The sequence below is a fragment of the Formica exsecta genome, unplaced genomic scaffold (genome assembly GCF_003651465.1).
Source record: "Formica exsecta isolate Colony F162 unplaced genomic scaffold, ASM365146v1 scaffold314, whole genome shotgun sequence".
Classification (NCBI taxonomy): domain Eukaryota; kingdom Metazoa; phylum Arthropoda; class Insecta; order Hymenoptera; family Formicidae; genus Formica; species Formica exsecta.
Window position 1 is genome coordinate 168,708 of NW_021850397.1, and position 21,919 is coordinate 190,626.

Genomic DNA, 21,919 nt, shown 5'->3' on the forward strand with positions numbered 1-21,919 from the left:
TTATCTCTCACGGTTAATTATTTACATTTCGTTTATTATTAGATGCCGTCCGTATATTAAAAGAGATTAGATTATTAGAAAATTAGAAGATTAAACGATTAGAAGATTTATTATATTTTAAACAAGACATGTCGTAACAGAATGTGCTATGTACATATATCCTCTGTTTATTTTTTCGATTGTTGCGATTTAACTTGACCTGCTTGATAAATTTTATAGGTGATGTGTTCTATAATGTAGACAAGATAGCTGATAAACGAAGCGATGATTATGAGAAACAGTAATGGCATTATATCACCAATCTCGACCGATTTCCACGATGATGTCGACTGCAATCAGTGACGAGTTTATTAGATCAAAGACATAAATGTACACTATATCAAGCTTTTTGTGTTACAAGTAATAATTAATAATATTCTGCAGAATTTATTGCGCTACTATTGTAATACTCACTGCGCCTAACTGGACCGACCATTGCGTTTCCAGTAAACGTTGCAAGATTCCACTGTCTCTCAGCAGCAAGATACTGCAATAATATTAATAAAGAGCAATTAACAAAATAAAATTGTAAACAAAGCAAAATTTGATTGTCTAAAAACGCGTTGTCTCATACTTGATTTAATATGCTAATTGACACCTACTGTGTATTAATAATACCGCGAAAAGGGCTGTTGCGTTGTAGGGCCATCGCTATAGTAGCAGGCGTGATGATATCCAATGGCTCCAACTTGCAATCGACATTCTGTTGCAGCAACGCTGCCATATTGTCGAGTGCAACAAAGGCGTATTTATCCTCTTTGCAAACGAGTTCGATACCTTCCAAATAACTTGTTGGCAATTTTTTTTCTTTTTTTATTAGTTTAGTAAACACCTGGCTCATTACCTCGTCTGTCGAATGCTGTCGTAACAAAATTATCATATAAATTGTACCTCGTGTGTAAAATTCGCCATAAATAAGATTTTCACTCCATTAACTATATTAGTTGGATAAAACCTTAAATTCAAATATGTGTTATCTATCGCGTAACCGCGTGACATTTTGACATAATTTTATTCACACACAGAGATTAGGGGGACATACATATATTTAATTAATTACAATAAGCTGCTGTATAGAGCGTCTCAAATATAACAATACGCATATTCGAGGATTCCTGATTTTACGGCAAAAAAAGAATTTATATACCTGAAGAAAAGCATAGTAGGCCGAATTACCAATCACGCCGCAACGGAAAGATTCATCTTTCAAGAGTCCCTCCATAGTCGTAAAAGGCATGACAAATGTGTTGACAGTAAGAAAGCTAATTAAGGCGGCAGAATATGCGGCTAAGATTATGACCGCCGTCAAATAAGTTACTAAATGCACCATTCTTACAGGATCCAGCATAGATTGTTGCATACCTGGCAAGATATTACATCTCACGATAATAATGGTATATGTAAAAAAATTGCACACAGCTCCAAGATAGGAGCATTCATTTGACAAAGGAATGGCGCAAAATTACCTTGATTGCAGAATGCTCCTGTGATAAAAAATAAAATCTCTGTAAATCTTGATGGTGAGTTATTGTCTTGCAGATGTACGAATGCAAAAAGTTTTTGAATAAACACAATGGATGCGCTCATGATTATTATGAAAAGAGCGATAACCCTCCAAATGTTTATGGAAAAGGGAGCCACGTAAGCATCCCATTTTATTATACTCGTCGACTTTGGCCTCTTAACGTATGGACGGACTCTAATAATAAATGGAATGTAAATAATTAATCGTGAGTATTAGATAAGTAATTTAATCGACTGAATTAAATTTAATATATAATAATACTGAAATAATTAAATTAATAAATTACTCCATTAATAAAATATATGTTCATGTTTTTGTTATACAGAATATAGAATGTCTCAGTTTAGAGATGTCTCGAAGCTGTTTCTAAAATATTCTGGATTGAGAAATTGCATTTTGGTGCATTTAGAATGTTTTATAAAATGAAAATATACTTTGTCGAGAAAATGGGTGTTGTAAAAGTGACGAAGCTTAGTCTCTGCTTAGTCATCATGAATTCTGTCGCCGCGAAGTCAATTTCATCGTTCTTCAACATTCCGATTGCACCTGTGCACGAGCCATTTGGTGGACACACGCCCCACGATCCGGCTTCCCGGTATGTGAATCTGGAGCAATTGTTCAACATATAAGTGATCGACTTTTATAATTAGTCATTAGTTGATATATTTCCACAACTTGTTTTTAAAAAAAAGGAATGATCAAACAATTTCAAATGACAATTCTGAAAGAACTTCACAGTGAGAGCTGTCAAAATCAAATTCACAGTCAAAATTATGTCAAAATTATCGGTAACTCTTTTCAAGTAATATTAATCATCGTAATAATCTCGGGACGAGCGCGAAACTGCAGGATGAAGAACCGATGAAGAATCATGCTGCGCAATCTTGCTGCAAAAAGGATTAGTTTGAAAAGGCTGAAGACAATGACGTAACCCCTCCTTTAACGATGCTATTAATCTTTTTTATTGATTTTAAAAATAAGTGCTTAAATAACATAAAAACTAATATATTTTATTTATTTTGTTACTAATTATATAAATACTAGTATAATATAATTATTATTTTTATCAGAGAATTGATATTTATTGTAGCAATATTATATATCATATATATATCTTTCTCTGACAAAAAACAAATTGTAACATTTTGTATTAAATATAATTAGGTATTATCCATTATACAATTCGCAAACGTATTCGGAAAGACGTCGAAGAACCGGCATTGGTCGAAAAAGGGATATCTTTGAGGAAAAAGGAGCAGCTCACGAGGAAGAATACTTCCGAAGAGAAACCGCCAGGCAATTGAAAGAGCTCAAAGAACAGCAAAAGAAACGTGCGGAAGAGAAGAAAAATAAAATAGCAAACGAAAAGGATAAAGTAGCGGAAAAAGAGAGAGAGCAAAAGAAACGCAGTTAAGTTATGGACAAAACTACTTCAAAGAACTCTGACAAGAAATGAAAAAAGTCAAATACAATAAATAATAATTGATCAATATAATAGTTATTGATTTTTTATAAATCTAATAAATGATATTTTTCTTTTGAAATTATAAGCTAATTATTGAATTTAATAATGCTTATCTTGCGCGGATACCGAGTTTATATAATACATAGATAGGAATATAAATAGATATATTTTTTATGTGATAGTACTTACGTGCAATTCAATTCCTCCTGTAATAGTAAAACTATTTTCCCAAAAAAGCCATAAATTCCTATTACTTCATTCTTTTCATTACGATGAAACAGACTGACAGGAGGGTCCTATGAGTGTAAAATGTTTATGTCAAAGCGAATATTATATTACTTGAGCTTAATTATATCACTCATTATCAATTTGAATATTATTAATATCGTTTTTTTTTTATTATTAATTTTATTTGATTGTTTATTATTATGATTAGAACTTTTTTGCGGGAAATAAGATAATTGATCTTACTTGGAGCGACGCAACGCGTAAGTTATGGCCGAAAAGATCGTTCCTTCGTAAATATAGGCCGTGTGGAGGCCCTTTCAGACCTTCCTCCGGATCCCACACACCGAATCGATCCAATCTCAGTTCTTTATCTTTATAAACTTGATAAACTTCAGTGATGATCTCCTTATCGGTTTCGTTGATGCTTTGAGCCACCATTGAGCTTAATTATATCACTCATTATCAATTTGAATATTATTAATATCGTTTTTTTTTTTATTATTAATTTTATTTGATTGTTTATTATTATGATTAGAACTTTTTTGCGGGAAATAAGATAATTGATCTTACTTGGAGCGACGCAACGCGTAAGTTATGGCCGAAAAGATCGTTCCTTCGTAAATATAGGCCGTGTGGAGGCCCTTTCAGACCTTCCTCCGGATCCCACACACCGAATCGATCCAATCTCAGTTCTTTATCTTTATAAACTTGATAAACTTCAGTGATGATCTCCTTATCGGTTTCGTTGATGCTTTGAGCCACCATAAACTTAGAATCGAATGGTACGTAAACGTCGAAGAAGAAATCTGTCAAGTTGTTCGTGTTATCGAAGAAGACCAGCCAAGTCGGATAAGACATCGTGATCCACGTAGAGACCTGCTGCATTTCAGTAAGTAAACGTTCCACTTGTTCGCTAATTTTACAGATTGTGAAGTTTAATCATAGATACGATTAAGTAATACTTTGCGACAAAAGTTTCTGTTTTAAAAAAACTTTAACATGAGATTAAATGAAAGTGGAGATTTTATTGTTTGTTAAATTTATCCGATTTGTAATTGTATATTTATTACGACAAAAATTCAGAGAGAGAAAGACTCTTTTGTATTTTTATTAACAATTAATTTTGTGTATTAATAAATGAAATAATATTATTGCAGTAATCTAAAAAGAATTTATTAAGTTTCCTAAATAATATCTTTAATTTTTTCAGATATAATTACATTTACAAAATTATTTCTTGTATCTTCATTGTCGTTTAATAGAACGAACAGAGGCCTCTTGATGTTATGATAACTTTCCCCGACCTGAAAGCAAGCAAATCTTTTCTCTTTTAGTAAGAAATAGATGTATCGCTCTTTAAAATTTGTATGCAAATGATTATGCAATGATTCTATTTATTAATATATCATTATAAATATTTTTTAAGATATAGGATTAAGTAAATCTTAATTTATCTTAGTGCTCCGTATTTATATAATAAAAAGTACAGATTATATGTGCGTGTGTATAAAACAAATAGATTCTAAGCGCTCACTCGCGTTGTGAACATATTAAAATCCATGAGTGCAGTACGTATATGAAGAGTCAAGCTCAGGTATTTTTGAAGATGCAGCAAGCGATCGGCTTCCGTAAGTCCTGCAAGGTAACAGCCTTCAGTATGCGAAGAATCGATACCGATAAATAAAATTTTCAGTTTCTCCATCTGCTTCTCACCCTGCGTCTCAATAGGATTCGATTCAGAATGCAAGAGTATGATGCACGAATTATTGAAGTAAGTGCGGATATCTCTGATCAGGCCCTCGTACACGTAATTCGGTCTGATTAACTGACCCCGCACGAGGTCAAACATCACTATTATGCATATAAAGACGATCAAACTTGAGATCAAGGAGATACTGAATTTACGAGGCATTCTTCGCCGAGTAATCGCGTCGCGCTGAAATTCAATCGATCTCACGAACCAGTTCGACAAGACGGATCTCGATGTTTTCAAATCTATTGTATTTTACCGTCGTCGCATCCGTACTGCTGGTCGCCGATCGCGACGGGAGGGAATCAATTTAGATATCAGATAATAACGGGATAAATCAGCGTCACACGATTTTATCCGCGTTGCCTAGTCAGTATTAAAACATAACACACGATTCCATTCGCGCTCCGATGGTGTTTAATCGATTGTTAGACAGAAAAACAACGGTTGTATAATATGATGGACGATCGATTTTACAGATTCAAAGCAATTGAAACGCGAAAAACTAAACGAGATTTTGTACTTACACGAGAAAATTTAAATAGCAAGAAACAGCGAGTAAACGAGAGATCGACTGGCAGACGCATCGATTCCGCGAGTCTCGAATAAATTATATGTTTGTTCTCTTCGTGTATTTGCTCTCCCGTTTGTGCAAATCGGACTAGGTCGCTATTCAAACAATTCTCTGTACACCGTCCGAGCGGTGATTTTGAGCGGAATATTGTTTAGTAAACGAAATAATTTATAAACTTTGCTGGTAGATTTATACAAGTTAAACAACTGATTTGTTTGTTGGATATTCTTGTCATAGGAAACGACGTCAATTGGATATTTTGATCCCAATTCAATAGTCATACATATCGAAATCTAAAAAATAGCTTATTCTGTTATAAATAATACTTATACTTAAACAAAAATTAAATTAATGATTAAATTATTATGTTGATGTATAATAAAAGCTAAAAATTATATAATTATATCAGCATTATCAGTTCGTTCTATTTATCAACACGGACTTTTTTATTAAAAAACGATTAGCGTAATTGTGTGCTATATATACTGTTATATATATTCAATAACATAATCAGCAAAAAAAAAGCATCAGTAAGATGTTTTTTTAAATGCAGAAATTGATATACGACAAAACGCAACCATAAAATATTTAATAATATGTAGATGTTATAATTGTCAAACTTTTCAAACAAGCATTAAAATACAAAAGATACTTTATATGTGTATGTCAATAGTATGTTTTTTGATTGCATCAACCGCACATGATATGTATAATAATAATGACATATGACCAGCATAAATGGAATAATAACCCAAAAGAAACTACGGAATATGAAATGATCTTTTGACTTATATAGATGGAAAATTATATTATTTAACATCAGAAAAAGCAACATGTAATGTCATATTGCTCGTAATAATCGCAAGCTAAACAAACAGCTAGAACTGACACAAGAATACAAAAATAGTGATAATTCCGTGGCTTGTATGTGTAATGAATAATGAATAATCTGTAAAGTTACGTTTATTTTTAGAAGTCACCTGATGACGTTTCTACATAACTTTTCTGTCTCCAAAAAATAAAAAAATAACAACAGAAATAAGTTTTGATAAAAATGTCTTATTAATGACGCATTAAAGTGGCTATAAACTTGAAATTTATCAATATTCTTCTTTCTTTACTTATATTTAATCAACATTAATTTTAGTAGCACACATTTTTAATTATATATTTATGTAAGATATTAAAATTTATAAATCATTTATACATCCTATTTTAAAATTTTTCTCTGAAACGTTTTATAACGAGACAGAAACGATACATACTAAATATTAGATTACACACTAAGTAACATCGGTAATTTTTAAAAATTTATTGTAATTCAAATAATGATTTACATACACACACACACACACACAAATATATATGTATATTCCATAATAATTAATTTTTTGCAAGGATTTTTACTTATATGCGTAATACGTATCTACACATATGTATCTATATGTTATATATGTATCTACATGTTATACATGTATCTACATGTTATACATGTATCTACATGTTATACATGTATCTACATATTTTATACATGTATCTGCATATCAAAACATATAAAAATATCGTACAAGAATGAGCACTCAGTTATCCTCTTGGTATGCTCAAGAAAAGCATCATGTTGCAAAAACTTAATTATAGTGTTTTTATGATTCTCGTTCTAATAACGATGCTACAGGGCAGTCGTAAGTATCCAAATATAATATATACTTAAATATAATTATAAATAAAATAAATGTAACATTATTGTAAATAATTTATACATTAATATATATATATGCATATATGTATATATGTATAATAAAATATATTTAAAATATAAATATATTTGTTATATATATTCAATAACATAATCAGCAAAAAAAAAGCATCAGTAAGATGTTTTTTTAAATGCAGAAATTGATATACGACAAAACGCAACCATAAAATATTTAATAATATGTAGATGTTATAATTGTCAAACTTTTCAAACAAGCATTAAAATACAAAAGATACTTTATATGTGTATGTCAATAGTATGTTTTTTGATTGCATCAACCGCACATGATATGTATAATAATAATGACATATGACCAGCATAAATGGAATAATAACCCAAAAGAAACTACGGAATATGAAATGATCTTTTGACTTATATAGATGGAAAATTATATTATTTAACATCAGAAAAAGCAACATGTAATGTCATATTGCTCGTAATAATCGCAAGCTAAACAAACAGCTAGAACTGACACAAGAATACAAAAATAGTGATAATTCCGTGGCTTGTATGTGTAATGAATAATGAATAATCTGTAAAGTTACGTTTATTTTTAGAAGTCACCTGATGACGTTTCTACATAACTTTTCTGTCTCCAAAAAATAAAAAAATAACAACAGAAATAAGTTTTGATAAAAATGTCTTATTAATGACGCATTAAAGTGGCTATAAACTTGAAATTTATCAATATTCTTCTTTCTTTACTTATATTTAATCAACATTAATTTTAGTAGCACACATTTTTAATTATATATTTATGTAAGATATTAAAATTTATAAATCATTTATACATCCTATTTTAAAATTTTTCTCTGAAACGTTTTATAACGAGACAGAAACGATACATACTAAATATTAGATTACACACTAAGTAACATCGGTAATTTTTAAAAATTTATTGTAATTCAAATAATGATTTACATACACACACACACACACACAAATATATATGTATATTCCATAATAATTAATTTTTTGCAAGGATTTTTACTTATATGCGTAATACGTATCTACACATATGTATCTATATGTTATATATGTATCTACATGTTATACATGTATCTACATGTTATACATGTATCTACATGTTATACATGTATCTACATGTTATACATGTATCTACATGTTATACATGTATCTACATGTTATACATGTATCTACATGTTATACATGTATCTACATGTTATACATGTATCTACATGTTATACATGTATCTACATGTTATACATGTATCTACATGTTATACATGTATCTACATATTTTATACATGTATCTGCATATCAAAACATATAAAAATATCGTACAAGAATGAGCACTCAGTTATCCTCTTGGTATGCTCAAGAAAAGCATCATGTTGCAAAAACTTAATTATAGTGTTTTTATGATTCTCGTTCTAATAACGATGCTACAGGGCAGTCGTAAGTATCCAAATATAATATATACTTAAATATAATTATAAATAAAATAAATGTAACATTATTGTAAATAATTTATACATTAATATATATATATATATGCATATATGTATATATTATGACATGATTCGATTCCCGATTAAATAATTTAATAATTTTCAAATATCGCGCCTTCTAATTTAGCCATGGAAACCTATTATCAAAGAATTCCCTATATCCTCTAGAATTTTGAGACGCGCCACGTTGGCGACTTCCGCTGCGACGTACGGAAAAGATGCAGCGGCCATTTTGCGTTATCGGTTTTCGCGTGTGTGAGTGTGTATAGTGTGTAACTACCGAAATCTGCGCTGCGTATACTTGTTAGTCGTAGCGATACGTAGGATTGTTAGAGCGTCCCGCTGATTGTAATAAGTCGCTCTGATAATTCGACGAGAAGATGGGACGCAAGAAGAAGAAGCATATTTTAAAATATTTTTATATTTTTTCTATATTCACATAAATATAAAAAAACTCTTATTTATACAAGCATTTTTAACATAAAATTAATAATAACTTTATATTTGACTGATAAATTCTCATTTACAGCGGTAGATCAAAATACTGAACCAAATGGCGACATAATGAATAGCTTCTTATCCAACATGTCTGCACTATTCCCAGCTGGTCAAACTACAAACGATTATATAAATATTATACTGAAACTAATACGTGAAGTGCGTTTACCATGTACGATATATTCCGTCGTCCCATGGGAATTCAACTGTACTCGAGCCGAATAATATTACTGGGCACTCAAAATTTATTTTTTTCTTCTTTCATATATATTAAATACTTGAATTGTAAATCATTGACCAATTTTAAATGATAACAATTATATGACATACAATTTATTATAATAAACTTTCTACAATGCATGTTTATGATGTCTTATTAAATATATATATAAAAACTCTGCAAAACTTAATTATATTTGCTATATAATACACACACAATATATATGAACAACTGTACAATATGAAAATGTTTGTTATAATATTGTTGTAAGTTATCACGAAAGAAAATGCATTTAATATTGAAAAATAAAATGTAAAATTTTAATAAATATCTGATATTTTAAATCTTCTTGTGTCTAATTTTAAATATTAATATTTAATATTCAATAACTACCTGCCATCAATTTCTTTTTTATCATAAATAAAAAACTCGAAATCTTTAATAATCATCGCGCAAAAATGTGGCGATAACAGAAGAAAGGTAGTTGGTGAGCCATGAAAGGTAAGTAAATATACATCAATATACACAACATTTTTCCATACGAAATTAGTGCTGATAACAGTATACGTCAATTTTGTCCATGAAAAATCGTTTATATTACTTCTGTTAATCTTTCAGAGCGAACAGTTGGTGCAAATTTGTGTGCGCGATCGTACATTTATTGAAATAAAATAAGAAAAAATTTATATATATAGACCAAATAAAACATAAAATACATAAAATAAATTTACTATTTGCGAGCAATTGAACGTATGTATAATTAGAAAATATAATAATTTCTAAAATATTACGTTTTTTTTTTAACATCATTTGCCATTATCATGCGCGGAATCAGCACTAATTTACGTTAGCTAAAATGTCAAACTGTCAAAAAATTGTATTAGACTAATTATTTCTTCCAAGAACTGATTGAAGAAAAACGATAAAAGGAAGGTCGACCATTAGGGCAAAGTGGCTGTCCAGGAGAAACTTCGACAAGACAACAGACGAGACGAAAGTGTAAAAGAAGGTTTCTATACTTTTGATCTAAGGCCAATCATTTGCAAAATGAAGATACCAATCCTCATTTTTTGTCTGGCTGTGATATTTGGAAATATCTCTTGCAAAATATACAGTAAAGAAAATATCAATTTAATAGAAGGAACAGGTAAGCTAATATATCATAATATATATAACGATATTGTGAGAGATACAAATGTGTCCTCATTGTAATATTTTTTCAGGTGATAAGTATCATGATAGTTATTTCAATATACCTTTGGAAAAATCTCTCTCGAGATACAAAAGAGCCAGTATATTACCGATCACAAGCCCGATCACAAACATAGTAGACTTGATGGGATTTGGTTCAAATGGTTTAGTTAAAACTATATTACATTTCGTCAATTTCATAATTGGCATATTGACTGAGCAAGAAGGCGTGTGTCCTACAGAAGAATTATCCATCGACTTGATCGAAAAGATGATACAAAATCCGATCCAAACGACCGAAACTATACTTTGCCAAATCTTCAATGTTATTGGAAAAGAAAGCCGTGCAGTAGCACTCAGATTATTGAAAACTGCCTGGGAATTTTTAAGCACGATATTTTTACCAGGACTACATACAACATTGAATCAAATAGCGAAAATTGGTATTTTACCTCCACAGCTCAGGGTCTTGATCGAAACTTTTAATTTTTTTTACAATATGTTAAAATTATTAGGATACGTTAAATAAAAAAAATATGTTAAGCAAAATAAGATTTCAAAGCAAGTTGAAAAATGCAAAAAGATTAAGAATATACCATTTATAAAAATATATTTAAAGACCTGCTTTAATTACCACTTGCATTAATAAAAAATTTTCCATTTCAAAATAGAAGATCAGTGTTGGGTTTTTTTGTTGTAATATAATTTTAAGAGAAATATGCGATATTGAAAAGTAAATTGAAATTAAAATAGACATCAAAAATTATTATTAAAATTAAAATAGGTAAAATGTATGAATTATCTAAATAATGTGAATAATTTAAACATTATTCATCTTTTTTCATTAGCAATCTTTCCCTTCCCCGGCCATTTTGTCAGATTATATAAGAACGTGAAAATATTATACTATAATATAGATTCTTAAAAATCCTACTAATATATAAAATATCTTAATTTTCCAATATAACATGGAATGATAACTTAAAAATATTCTAATAAATCATGATGCATGCTGTATGATAAAGATAAAATAATTAGACTAATTGTAAAAATATTTTAATTTTTTTCGTATATATATATATACACACACACACACACACATTCTCTTTCTCTTTATACATAATCAGAGAAACATTATTAATGATGATCAGAGAAACATAAATTTCATAAGATTATTTGATAGAAATACATATACATATATGTTTCCGAGAAATCCACACAGAAACATAACTGAGCAAAGATATGAACAAGAAATTTATATTATCTTCTATTCCTCTCTCGCAATCTTTTTAACAAAACTTTTTGTGCAAATTTTTGAATTAAATTATACCAAAAAAAATAAGTTTTCTATTTATTATTGTATAAAAAAACTGTCATTATAAAGCAGACATAAATTTCTGCATGTTACTAAATCCTTATTTAAGTATTTGTACTTAATAAGAGTAATCATCATCATCTGTGTATTCGTCACTCTCTAAAATTTTCGAAACTTCTTCTTCATGCTCTTCAACCTCATATTTCGACAAATGTGGGTCTCCTTCCATAAATTTTGCAAACCTGAAAAATTCATATAGTTGATTTACTTCTGATGTATATTGCAATATTAAATATGTATAACCGAAATTATATAACCTTATAGGATCTTTTAGTCTTAAAACCGTCTTCCAAGGATTGCATTCTGGGCTAGAGCAATAGTCTTGTAATTCTTTTAAGGCTTTCCTAGTTTGCCGTATTCCTTCTTGATAATATTGACCCTCACTTAACAATTTTCGCCTTTCCGGAAACACGGTTTGCCTCATTTAAAAAAAAAAAAAAGAAAGAATAAGCCATATTATTTCTTTGTGCGTTTAAGGAACACATTGAAAAAAAAAAAATGTTTAATACAGATAAATATAGACATGCACAATATATAATTTGTTATTGCATATTTGAAAAATATTGGAAATGTATGATCAAAATTAATGGAGATTATTGTGTATCTGGCCAACTCAAAAAGCAATTGTAACATTTCTTATACTGTTGCTAGTAATAACGCTTTTAAATAAAATTTAATATTTCAAGAATCATGATATGCGATTGATTCTCATAAATGTTTTTTTAAAGAAATTGGATAAAAAGATTAACACATTTTATTGCAAACTATAGATATACAATTGCTATATACATCATATGAAAAATATATTCAGGAAATATGGAATAAGAAGTTTTATTACACAGAAACCAAACAACTTAAATAAACATCCTGTTAAATATAATGTTTGTTAGCAATAAGCTTGTTAAAATAAAAGCTGATGACAATAAAAATACATGAGATTGTATAATTGCACATTAACTATTACATTACGCAATGTGCTAAGTATTAATTAATACAATTCAGTGATATAACATTAAATATCTCTACAAAAATCATTAAAATTTATATAAAACTACTCAAAAAAAGCAAAGCAACATAATCAGGAAGGGTAAGGTATGTGCATAACAAATTTGAGAGCTTTATTTAAATAATTCAATAACCAAATTTTTATACAATGGCAGCTCTGTGTAGCATGTGAATATAGCTGATTATAAAAGCAAAATTAATATTTTGGTCCTATGTTAGTTGTCCTATATGCTTACCAATATCTTTTTCCTCGTTCGAGCACTGCCTTTGGAAAGTTGTAGAGAAGTATGAGTATAATGCAACATGAAAAAGATGCCTCATAGAAATGACTGCTATTATATATCATTGCCAATCCCATAAACTGTATAAGTATAAAAAAACATTTTTATATCAATAAATTAATAAATTCAAAAATTATATCAATAAACAAACTTAAGAAAGAAATATCGCAGCAGCATACCTGCAAAAACCACTGTATTATTTGTTTCGTTCTGTTATTGGTTACTGGACCAAAACGATAACAAATTATAAAGCTAATCAGAGATGTAACAAGAATGTACCACATCACCCATTCTCTGTATTGTACTAGAATTAAGTGTGTGTTTTCCCACAATACTTGAGCAAGATAAATACTCATTGATGCAGCAAACATTATATACATAACTTTCCCCTAACAAATAAAAAATTATTTAATAGATATTTTTATCAAAAATTATATTCTCTCTCAAGTAAAGTATAATTATGTTAAAATAGTTACCCGTGGTATCAATTTTCCTGCCATATATATTAAAAATGTAATAGATAAAGTGACCCCAAACATTATGCCACAAGCATAATAAAATAGTGAATTCCGACTTAATACATGTGCATACCAAAAAATAATAATACCTATTATCATTATTGTCAATCTCCAAACATTGATACCTGATAATAAAAATATGTTGCTAATTATATTAATACACAAAAAGAAATAATCTTAGATTCAGGTGCTTACGTGTTTCTGTCAGATTCATTATATATTCAGATTCATTGGAAGAATCTATGTAAACACCTATGCACATATTTTCAAAAGGATTGATTTTTAATTGTTTATGTTTTTTTGTGTCAAACAAACTAAAGATCCATGATTTCTGATTTTCATTGTGTTTTTGATAAATTTCTTCTGGCGTTTTGCCATCATACAAAACATAGGAATCTGAATTAATATTCAGATGCATCTACAATGTAACATTTATATTATAAATATATATTAAAATACTCTATTGTGTGTGAAAACATGTATAAAATTCTTAATATTATTCTTATTATTAAAATTTTCTTACAGTCATAGTTCTCCATATATGTGCCAAGTACTTTGAAGAAGCAACATGACAATATATTTTTAACCCAGGATTATTATTTTCCACAGTATCACCTGCATTTAGGAAGTGTATTTCTGCAACATTAAATCAAAATATATATTAAAATATTTTCTTGCAACTCAAATGTTGAAAATTAATTGTCGATACAATTGTAAATTAGTCTCGCTATTTTCAAAGAATAAAGTAATTTTTTCTTTTTCTTATTAATATAAATGAAAAACTTGCATTATAAAAAAATTGATTTAGTTTTATAATTGGACAATAAAACAATAAATACTTAAAAATTAAAAAAGAGTTGTATATATAATATAGAAAAGATTATTTTTCTCAAAGCAAAAATAACATTTTCAGTTTGCAGTAATTGGACACAATAACACATGCCAATATTTTTTTTTATATATGATTAACTTATGTAAAATATTAAATATATTAACAATTATTAAATATATTCTGATAATAAAGCTGAATAATTCCAAAATGTAAAAAGCTTGCATCTCGTATCCAGAACATTTGGACATTACGTATTGTATGATATATTAACTCATGGCATATATTACAGCTAAAACTTTCGACGACACATTATTGTTAATGTATATATATGTATATTATAATTCAAACAAAATGTAATTCTTAGCTCTGTAACTTTTCTGATAATGTCACATTATTTCAAGCATACATTTTTAGTTACACAGTTATATAGGTTAGGTGGACTTACTCGGCTCCTCGAGAATACGACGCGCATAAATGCATTGAAACAGACAGAAATATATGAAAATCCATTTCATCAATTCGGTCGCTTTGTTCATTTTTCCAATTATACAATATTTCCCTTCATACGTATATTATCACGCTGGTCGCATGCCGACACTACGAAGATAGCGACAAAAAATTTAAATTATTTCGATACAAGCAAGAGATCGTATTGAGCTATCGCGAGATAATGTATCGATCGATTGTTACAAAATCTCGATAAATATTTGTAAATATGTAAATGTAAAATAATATATGTATAAAAATATTTTCTTTAACTAAACTCTATACTTTTTTATTTTTTTTATTTTTTTTCTCTCTTTCCACAACCATAAATGTATAGTGTAAAAAGTGTAATATAGTGCAACTAAAGGAACAGACTTCAATTGCCAATCGTGTCAACGTTTTTCGATCATCCTTAGGTCCAATGTTCACCGCGGGCTTACTTGACATGCACAAAAGTAACAAATGTTTGCAGCGGGAAAAATAACTTTCATCATAAAAATCCTCATGACTAATAACGAACGATACACGATATATATTTAGAGATTCTGAATATAATAATGAGCCAATTTATTACAGTACAAGGTAAATATACATAGTCCTAAGTAATGATTGATTCCGGCATAAACAAAGCGAAAAAAAAAATTATTTTCTTGAACATATTTTAGTTGGTCAATGCGGGAATCAAATAGGTTCAGCTTTTTGGCCATTAGCCTTGCATGAATATGGTATTCAGACTACTAGTGGTGGTGTAAATTTACTCAAAGTACAACGAAATCATGTCAAGCACATCAGTGATCTGTCAGATGCGCTTCCCAGTTTTTTTCACGTCCCAGTTAATACAGATAACTTGAATTTCGAAAATGTAGCCGACTTAAACAAGGCAAAAGTTAAAGCTAGAGTGTGTATATTTTTCCCCATATTTAATTTATTAAAACTATTGCAAAATAATTGAATCACTTTTTAAATACAATAAAATGATCTTCCAAAGCAGGCTGTTTTGATAGATATGGAAGACAGTGTTGTATCTAGATTTAAGCAAGGTCCATTGCGTCAGTTATTTGACCAAACGTGTACTGTAACAAATTATCCAGGATCTGGAAACAATTGGTAATTTATGAAAGGACAATGTTTATATATAGTACCAATATAGAAACATGCAGAGAGTAAAACTATTTAAAATTTTGTTTCAATAGGGCAATAGGATATCATGTTCATGGTAGAGAATATCATGATCGTATAGAGGAAAGTATAAGACGCGTGGTTGAAAAATGTGATCGACTTCATGGGTTTCTATTAATGCATTCCTTAGGAGGAGGTACTGGATCTGGATTAGGCACAGCAACCTTAAAACTATTAAAAGATTATTACCCTCATGTAGAAAGGTACTTATTGTGAATGTAAACGTCAATTAAATTAATTGATTCTTATAACACTTGATCATATAATTATATAACTTGACAAAAATTAAAGATACATTCACAATATTGGGATTTTAGGATCGTATCATGCGTATATCCAGCAAATATGCAAGATACTATAACCGCTCCTTACAATACTTTACTTGCAACTCATGAACTTATAGAACATGCTACATGTGTACTTCCTGTAGAGAACAAGGCTCTTTTAGATATATGTAATAGTCAAATGAATAAAAAAGAAAATACAAATCAAATGAATTATAACGCTTCGTGTAAACCATTTCAAGATATGAACAGTATTATTGCCAATATGCTCTTACACTTGACCAGGTAATCAAGTTTTTTCAGACTCGTGTGTGATGCGCGATTTAAAGCTTGTAAAGACAGCAATTTTTATTTTAGCGGATCCAGATTTCCAGGAAGTTTAAATATGGATATGAATGAAGTGGCTACAAATCTAGTACCTTATCCAAGATTACATTATATATTTAGTAGTGTCAGTCCTATAACTTTATCTGCTCCAAATATGTGCACCATGCAAAAAACGAAGTATATAGCTCTCTCTGAGAGTTTTATTATTATTAACTTTAAATTTAAACTAAAAATTGAGATCTAAATGGAATCTGAAATATTAATACTAATGTTTAAGGTTGCAAGATGAATTATTTACTAATGCATGGTCGCGAAATAATCAACTAATTAAATTAGACCCTCTTCAGTCTACCTCTGTAGTTCTTGCTGCTGCACATATTGCAAGGGGAAATACTACTTTAACTGATATAAAAAGAAATGTTGAAAGGTAATCTTTTCTCTCTTTAACGGATTTAATATATTTATCGAGAATTTATTAATTATTTCATATTAATTACGACTATAATTACTCTTTGTTCATAGATTTCAAAACAAATCAAAGTTTACTTCATGGAGTAGGGATTGTATGAAAATAGGATTATGTTCCATTCCTCCAGCAGGACACTCTTCATCATTATTGTGTCTTCTTAATTCATCTGCTATGTCTTTATTATTTAAAGATGTAATTCAAGAGTTTTCTAAATTATATAGGAAAAAGGTACAACACATGTAACAATGCAAAACTTAATCTTAAACTTTTTTATGAACAGACACAAATGTTTCATTTTTCTGACATTCTTTTTACTTCTAAAATCTATCAATAAACATGAATTTTTTAATATAAAGTTTGCATGATTATAAAAAAATATAAAATATCGCATTTTTTTAGGCACACATTCATCACTATACACAAATACATGGATTTGAAGAAACACATTTCATTGAGAGCAAAGAAAATATTCTCAATTTATGTGAATGCTATACAGAAGTACAGAATATGAAAGAGACAAACATTCCCAGATTACAAGTAATGTAATAAATTTATAAAAAAGGATTTTTAGAGAAATGGAACATAAATGTATTTTATATCATTCGTACATATTGCAAAGAAGACTCTTGGTATCTATTATCAATATCTATTTGTTTTTTAGATTTTTTTATATCTATATATACACAACATAATATTAATTTAATAAAAATAAGTGACTAAAAATAATAAAAATTTATTAGTATGGAACCAAACTTCTTCCGCGCAAGATTTGTCAACAAAGCTTTAAAGTATTATCTATATCGCAACAGGAGTGTTTATTAGAAAAGCTTCACGTCTCATAACCTTTGTTCTTAAAGAATCATGTGTCTTTGGGCGTGTATGCAAATATATTCTCAAACTTACATTATCTTATCTATAAATTTTTTGTGCTCTTAGCTAGCAGGTATCTGTGGCAAGCCAAATTCGTCCACTGGAACACCATCCTATAAACATATAAATAATTTTATTTTATCTTACCTTATTGAATATTCAATGCTTTTTATTTTAATCTAAACTTTATGTCCTTTTTTGACTATCATGCTATTAGGTAATATTACTTCTTAATTATTGACAGATATTTTATTAGAGTAAAGACCTTGTTTTTGATTGAAGCTGCTCCAGGTTCTTTATCTGGAGCACTAGGTGCTTTAATGGCATCGTCTAAGAAACTGGTATCTTCATCCAAAGCGAGGTCATCACCAAGAGCTTCCAGTTCCGCTGCAAGCTCATCATCATCAATTTCTGGCATTCCATAGCTACGACCCATTGCTTCTTGAACTTCATCAGCTTGTTCTAACATATCTGCCAAATCATCCTGTAAATCCTATAAACAAAAATGACAACATATATGTAATGATTAAGTCAAAATTTCTATCAAAACTTATGCCAGACTATTTCAAACTTACTTCAATTTGATCAATGTTAATATGTTTGAATTCCTTTTGCATTTGTTTGACACCGTCTTTCATAGCAACTACAGTTGCCTGGGTATCTTTTAACGTTTGAGTGGCGTAGTTGGCTTGCTCCATGTTGAATGCCTGTTGGCGTAAATTGTCCACTTGAGCTTCGTACATTTTCCGCTGTTTCAATACACGTAGCGCCTTAGCCTTTACCGCGTTCTTAGCTGGCCCATCTCTCATTTTAACCATCTGGTCTTTGTATTTTTTCAGCTCCGCATCTAATCTGGCTATCTTCTTCTCTGCAGAGTCCGCCCTACTGTCAACCTTGATAGAGGATCATATATTTACCAAAAAAATTCCTCTAATTGTAAGTCACAAAAAGTTTGATATATATAGACTGTTCAGCACAAGTCGTATAAATTTTTCTCGATATAATTATTGGGAACGACATAATATAATGCAGTAAAAGAGTGGAAAATAAGAAGGCATGTTGTTTTTCCGACAACAACAAATTCGTCATACTTCTTACCCCCGCAATGCAGTCCGTGATGTTTGGTGGTGGTTCTTTAGGCTTGCCACGTCCGAAAAGTCTATTCATTTTTGCGAATTAGAATTACGATTTTCGACGAGACAATTCTCACGTGATATATTTTTCGATCTGTCAAAATGCGAGGCCTGGTTAACCTTGGTAATACAGACAAACGGGACAAATGCGTAATGCGACGAAAGACGGGACTCTAGACTTTAGACAGAATAACCGACGTCTCTATAGACATTTTCCGATAGTGAATAGCCTCCTATAGTGATTTTTAGCCGCGTTGATTTTACCGCCACAAGCGCTGCGGGCGTTTGATTAACCAATCGGGACAAAGTATTCTTTGTCCCGATTGGTCAATCAGACGCTTGTAAAACGAACGCAGTCTCAGCTACTTTCAGACTCGTTTCAAATTCTAGTATCTTGAGTCGATCTTGAGTTTATTTTTGTGTTCTAAAAAATTGGAGAATTTAACATTATAAAGGTACGCAATTATCCAAGTAGTATTTATTTCGATATTTTTGAATACAGTGTTTAGAATAGATGAGAAGAATCATATCACTCATGTAAAGTAATGCAATTGCAATAGTATTAAATTCATGTTATTTCTCGAGGATTCTGTTTTTCCTCCATTTTCTTATTTTACTCTATCGCAAAGAAATTCAACTTTCAAATATATATTTAAAGATTAGAAAATACAAAAATCTCATTTCTCGATTAAATAATATCCAGGTAATTCAGTTCCTATATACGAATATAATTTATTCAAATAATCTCTTATTCAAGTAATCTCCGAGAAAAGGACAAAGACGCCTATTTTGCGAAAATTAATCTCGAAGATTTTATCATCATCTCATTATCAGCGACGCCCGAAATCTCGTCAAAATGATTAGATTACCCTTGCATTCGGCGGAAACACCGCGTATCGCTAACATCTATTACGCAATGTTATATAAATCTAAGTAAACGAATATAGGAATATGCGTATCGTGAACAATATGTAGGCCGCATCCGCGGTCATAATTCGTATGCCTGCTAATAATGCAGCTAATAATGAGAGATTTATCGCATATCGCGCAGCCTCCGACAAGATAGCTCATCGCGAGACGAAACCCCGGTTACGAAGGCGCGCGAGATTCGAGTGCAATTACGACGCGTACTTTATTCTGTCTCGCTTTCGCGGGCGCATGAGGTGCTCGTTATCCGCCGCCATAAATCGTTCGTTGCGATATTTTTATTTTACGTAGCCAGCTTCTAATCTCTCGTATATACTATACAGTTGTCTTGTTTCTTTCTTTTAGTACGTAACCGAACAGCTCTTATCAAGCGACTGCTTATCAAGCCGCTCGTTCGCAATGCTTGCATCGATCGGTATTGAGGAAGATGTGAGTCAAAGGTATACAAGATATCTCATTTTTCGATCCTATCCGGATGACTTTTCACCCAAAAATATTGAGATTTCATCTTGCCTTAGGAAAATTTGTGTATTCAGCTCGAATTTTTTTTGTGCGCGCTTTGTGGCATTTTTGAAAGTGTTCAATGCTCAACGATTATCACAAAAACACTATCTATCCTCTATTTCTCTTATTTTTTTACTTTCTTTCTAATTGTTATATTGAAGGAATTACGATTTATTTTCTTTTCAATATAGTCTCCATAAATTTAATCCATTATAAAATCTATTAATTTAAAAATAACTTTACTGCAAACTTATCATAAAGCCTGTAGCTGATTATTGACATTCAATATAATTTTAGGGCACCCTGTATAACTAGAGGGTCACGAAGAAGAGGGTGGCGGCTAGGAGGCGTACATGGGATGTGGGGTGACAGGCGTCGCGGTGGTGGTGTCGGTGCGGCCGCGATGGCGGTGGCGACGTCGGCGTCAGGGCGCCTGCGTGAGCAGAATCGCCGACGCAACGGCGGCGACGGCGACGACGACGAGGACGACGACGACGACGAGGAGGCCGATCAGCAAGTGCACGGACGGCCGGGCGAATATCGCCGAATGCGCACGGTTTGACGCGCGAGGTCACACGACGACTTATACTCGAATACGGAGCAGTGGCATGCCCCGATCCGCGGCGCGGCCGCAGTGTTCCAAGAGTCGGCACGACGCACGAATCGCACCGCTACGGCGCGCGCGCGCGCGAGAGGTACACACGACGACGACGACGACGCAGCAGCAACAGCAGCAGCAGCAGCAGCAGCAGCGGCGACAGAGGAGAGACCACGAAGTCGCGTCGCCGAAACGCGTTCTGCTGACTGGAGTTTTCCGAGCCTCCTCCTCCTCCTCCTTGCACCTCCACCAGCCTTTCTCTCTCCTTCTGCCTCTTCTGTACTATTCGAGCGCAGTTAACGGAGGCCCGAGGGTGTACGCGCGACGGAGAAGACACAGAGGCTAGACGACGGTGAGACAACGGTGTGCCGTTAAGGGAGGTAAATAGGGAAAATATGCGAACCGATCGGGTGA

The 21,919-nt window shown here is 31.1% G+C and overlaps 5 protein-coding genes across 8 annotated transcripts; 2 read left to right on the forward strand and 3 right to left on the reverse strand.

Annotated features, from left to right (window-relative positions):
* Positions 1–158: 158 nt before the first annotated feature.
* Positions 159–6,561, reverse strand: LOC115237945 (probable glutamate receptor). The gene is made up of 10 exons (XM_029811352.1): positions 4,792–6,561; positions 4,478–4,561; positions 3,828–4,136; positions 3,219–3,325; positions 1,999–2,169; positions 1,506–1,738; positions 1,187–1,401; positions 642–898; positions 454–526; positions 159–329 (listed from the first exon to the last, which is right to left on the reverse strand). The coding sequence occupies exons 1-10, from the start codon at positions 5,167–5,169 to the stop codon at positions 168–170; spliced, it is 1,989 nt and encodes a 662-aa protein (XP_029667212.1). The 5' UTR covers positions 5,170–6,561; the 3' UTR covers positions 159–167.
* A 3,459-nt stretch (positions 6,562–10,020) lies between these two features.
* LOC115237870 lies at positions 10,021–11,762 on the forward strand. Its single transcript, XM_029811216.1, has 3 exons — positions 10,021–10,276; positions 10,430–10,673; positions 10,750–11,762. The coding sequence occupies exons 2-3, from the start codon at positions 10,574–10,576 to the stop codon at positions 11,244–11,246; spliced, it is 597 nt and encodes a 198-aa protein (XP_029667076.1). The 5' UTR covers positions 10,021–10,276; positions 10,430–10,573; the 3' UTR covers positions 11,247–11,762.
* A 13-nt stretch (positions 11,763–11,775) lies between these two features.
* LOC115237868 (nuclear envelope integral membrane protein 1) lies at positions 11,776–15,533 on the reverse strand. Its single transcript, XM_029811213.1, has 8 exons — positions 15,174–15,533; positions 14,420–14,532; positions 14,092–14,314; positions 13,855–14,021; positions 13,558–13,767; positions 13,334–13,458; positions 12,350–12,511; positions 11,776–12,274 (listed from the first exon to the last, which is right to left on the reverse strand). The coding sequence occupies exons 1-8, from the start codon at positions 15,262–15,264 to the stop codon at positions 12,151–12,153; spliced, it is 1,215 nt and encodes a 404-aa protein (XP_029667073.1). The 5' UTR covers positions 15,265–15,533; the 3' UTR covers positions 11,776–12,150.
* Positions 15,534–15,666: 133 nt separating this feature from the next.
* Positions 15,667–18,051, forward strand: LOC115237867 (tubulin epsilon chain-like). 3 transcript variants are annotated; one of them, XM_029811209.1, is made up of 9 exons: positions 15,667–15,796; positions 15,880–16,112; positions 16,203–16,321; positions 16,408–16,596; positions 16,711–16,962; positions 17,035–17,181; positions 17,282–17,431; positions 17,527–17,701; positions 17,873–18,051. In XM_029811209.1, exons 1-9 carry the CDS (start codon positions 15,772–15,774, stop codon positions 18,017–18,019), a joined length of 1,437 nt encoding a protein of 478 aa, XP_029667069.1. In that variant the 5' UTR covers positions 15,667–15,771; the 3' UTR covers positions 18,020–18,051. The 3 variants fall into 3 exon arrangements, with proteins under 3 accessions (XP_029667069.1, XP_029667070.1, XP_029667071.1); XM_029811210.1 differs by having other exon boundaries at positions 16,206–16,321; XM_029811211.1 differs by lacking the exon at positions 15,880–16,112 and having other exon boundaries at positions 15,706–15,796.
* Positions 16,118–19,699, reverse strand: LOC115237869 (charged multivesicular body protein 5). Of its 2 annotated transcripts, XM_029811215.1 has the most exons (5): positions 19,442–19,699; positions 18,919–19,236; positions 18,609–18,836; positions 18,377–18,456; positions 16,118–16,308 (listed from the first exon to the last, which is right to left on the reverse strand). In XM_029811215.1, exons 1-4 carry the CDS (start codon positions 19,508–19,510, stop codon positions 18,406–18,408), a joined length of 666 nt encoding a protein of 221 aa, XP_029667075.1. In that variant the 5' UTR covers positions 19,511–19,699; the 3' UTR covers positions 16,118–16,308; positions 18,377–18,405. The 2 variants fall into 2 exon arrangements, with proteins under 2 accessions (XP_029667075.1, XP_029667074.1); XM_029811214.1 differs by lacking the exon at positions 16,118–16,308 and having other exon boundaries at positions 18,038–18,456; positions 19,442–19,698.
* Between the last annotated feature and the right edge of the window lie 2,220 nt (positions 19,700–21,919).

What these genes read in the sequence shown, in the direction of transcription:
- LOC115237945 (XM_029811352.1), bottom strand. Translation starts at nt 5,169, where the DNA reads ATGCCTCGTAAATTCAGTATCTCCTTGATCTCAAGTTTGATCGTCTTT. An exon ending in CAGGAGGAATTGAATTGCAC is followed by an intron (nt 2,170 to 3,218) that starts GTAAGTACTATC and finishes CAATTGCTCCAG; the next exon opens with ATTCACATACCGGGAAGCCG. An exon ending in CCTACTATGCTTTTCTTCAG is followed by an intron (nt 899 to 1,186) that starts GTATATAAATTC and finishes TTGTTACGACAG; the next exon opens with CATTCGACAGACGAGGTAAT.
- LOC115237870 (XM_029811216.1), top strand. Translation starts at nt 10,574, where the DNA reads ATGAAGATACCAATCCTCATTTTTTGTCTGGCTGTGATATTTGGAAAT. An exon ending in CAATTTAATAGAAGGAACAG is followed by an intron (nt 10,674 to 10,749) that starts GTAAGCTAATAT and finishes ATATTTTTTCAG; the next exon opens with GTGATAAGTATCATGATAGT.
- LOC115237868 (XM_029811213.1), bottom strand. Translation starts at nt 15,264, where the DNA reads ATGAACAAAGCGACCGAATTGATGAAATGGATTTTCATATATTTCTGT. An exon ending in TCGTATTCTCGAGGAGCCGA is followed by an intron (nt 14,533 to 15,173) that starts GTAAGTCCACCT and finishes TTAATGTTGCAG; the next exon opens with AAATACACTTCCTAAATGCA. An exon ending in AATGAATCTGACAGAAACAC is followed by an intron (nt 14,022 to 14,091) that starts GTAAGCACCTGA and finishes TTTTATTATCAG; the next exon opens with GTATCAATGTTTGGAGATTG.
- LOC115237867 (XM_029811209.1), top strand. Translation starts at nt 15,772, where the DNA reads ATGAGCCAATTTATTACAGTACAAG. An exon ending in TATTACCCTCATGTAGAAAG is followed by an intron (nt 16,597 to 16,710) that starts GTACTTATTGTG and finishes TTGGGATTTTAG; the next exon opens with GATCGTATCATGCGTATATC. An exon ending in TGCACCATGCAAAAAACGAA is followed by an intron (nt 17,182 to 17,281) that starts GTATATAGCTCT and finishes CTAATGTTTAAG; the next exon opens with GTTGCAAGATGAATTATTTA.
- LOC115237869 (XM_029811215.1), bottom strand. Translation starts at nt 19,510, where the DNA reads ATGAATAGACTTTTCGGACGTGGCAAGCCTAAAGAACCACCACCAAAC. An exon ending in TCACGGACTGCATTGCGGGG is followed by an intron (nt 19,237 to 19,441) that starts GTAAGAAGTATG and finishes TCCTCTATCAAG; the next exon opens with GTTGACAGTAGGGCGGACTC. An exon ending in TTAACATTGATCAAATTGAA is followed by an intron (nt 18,837 to 18,918) that starts GTAAGTTTGAAA and finishes TTTTGTTTATAG; the next exon opens with GATTTACAGGATGATTTGGC.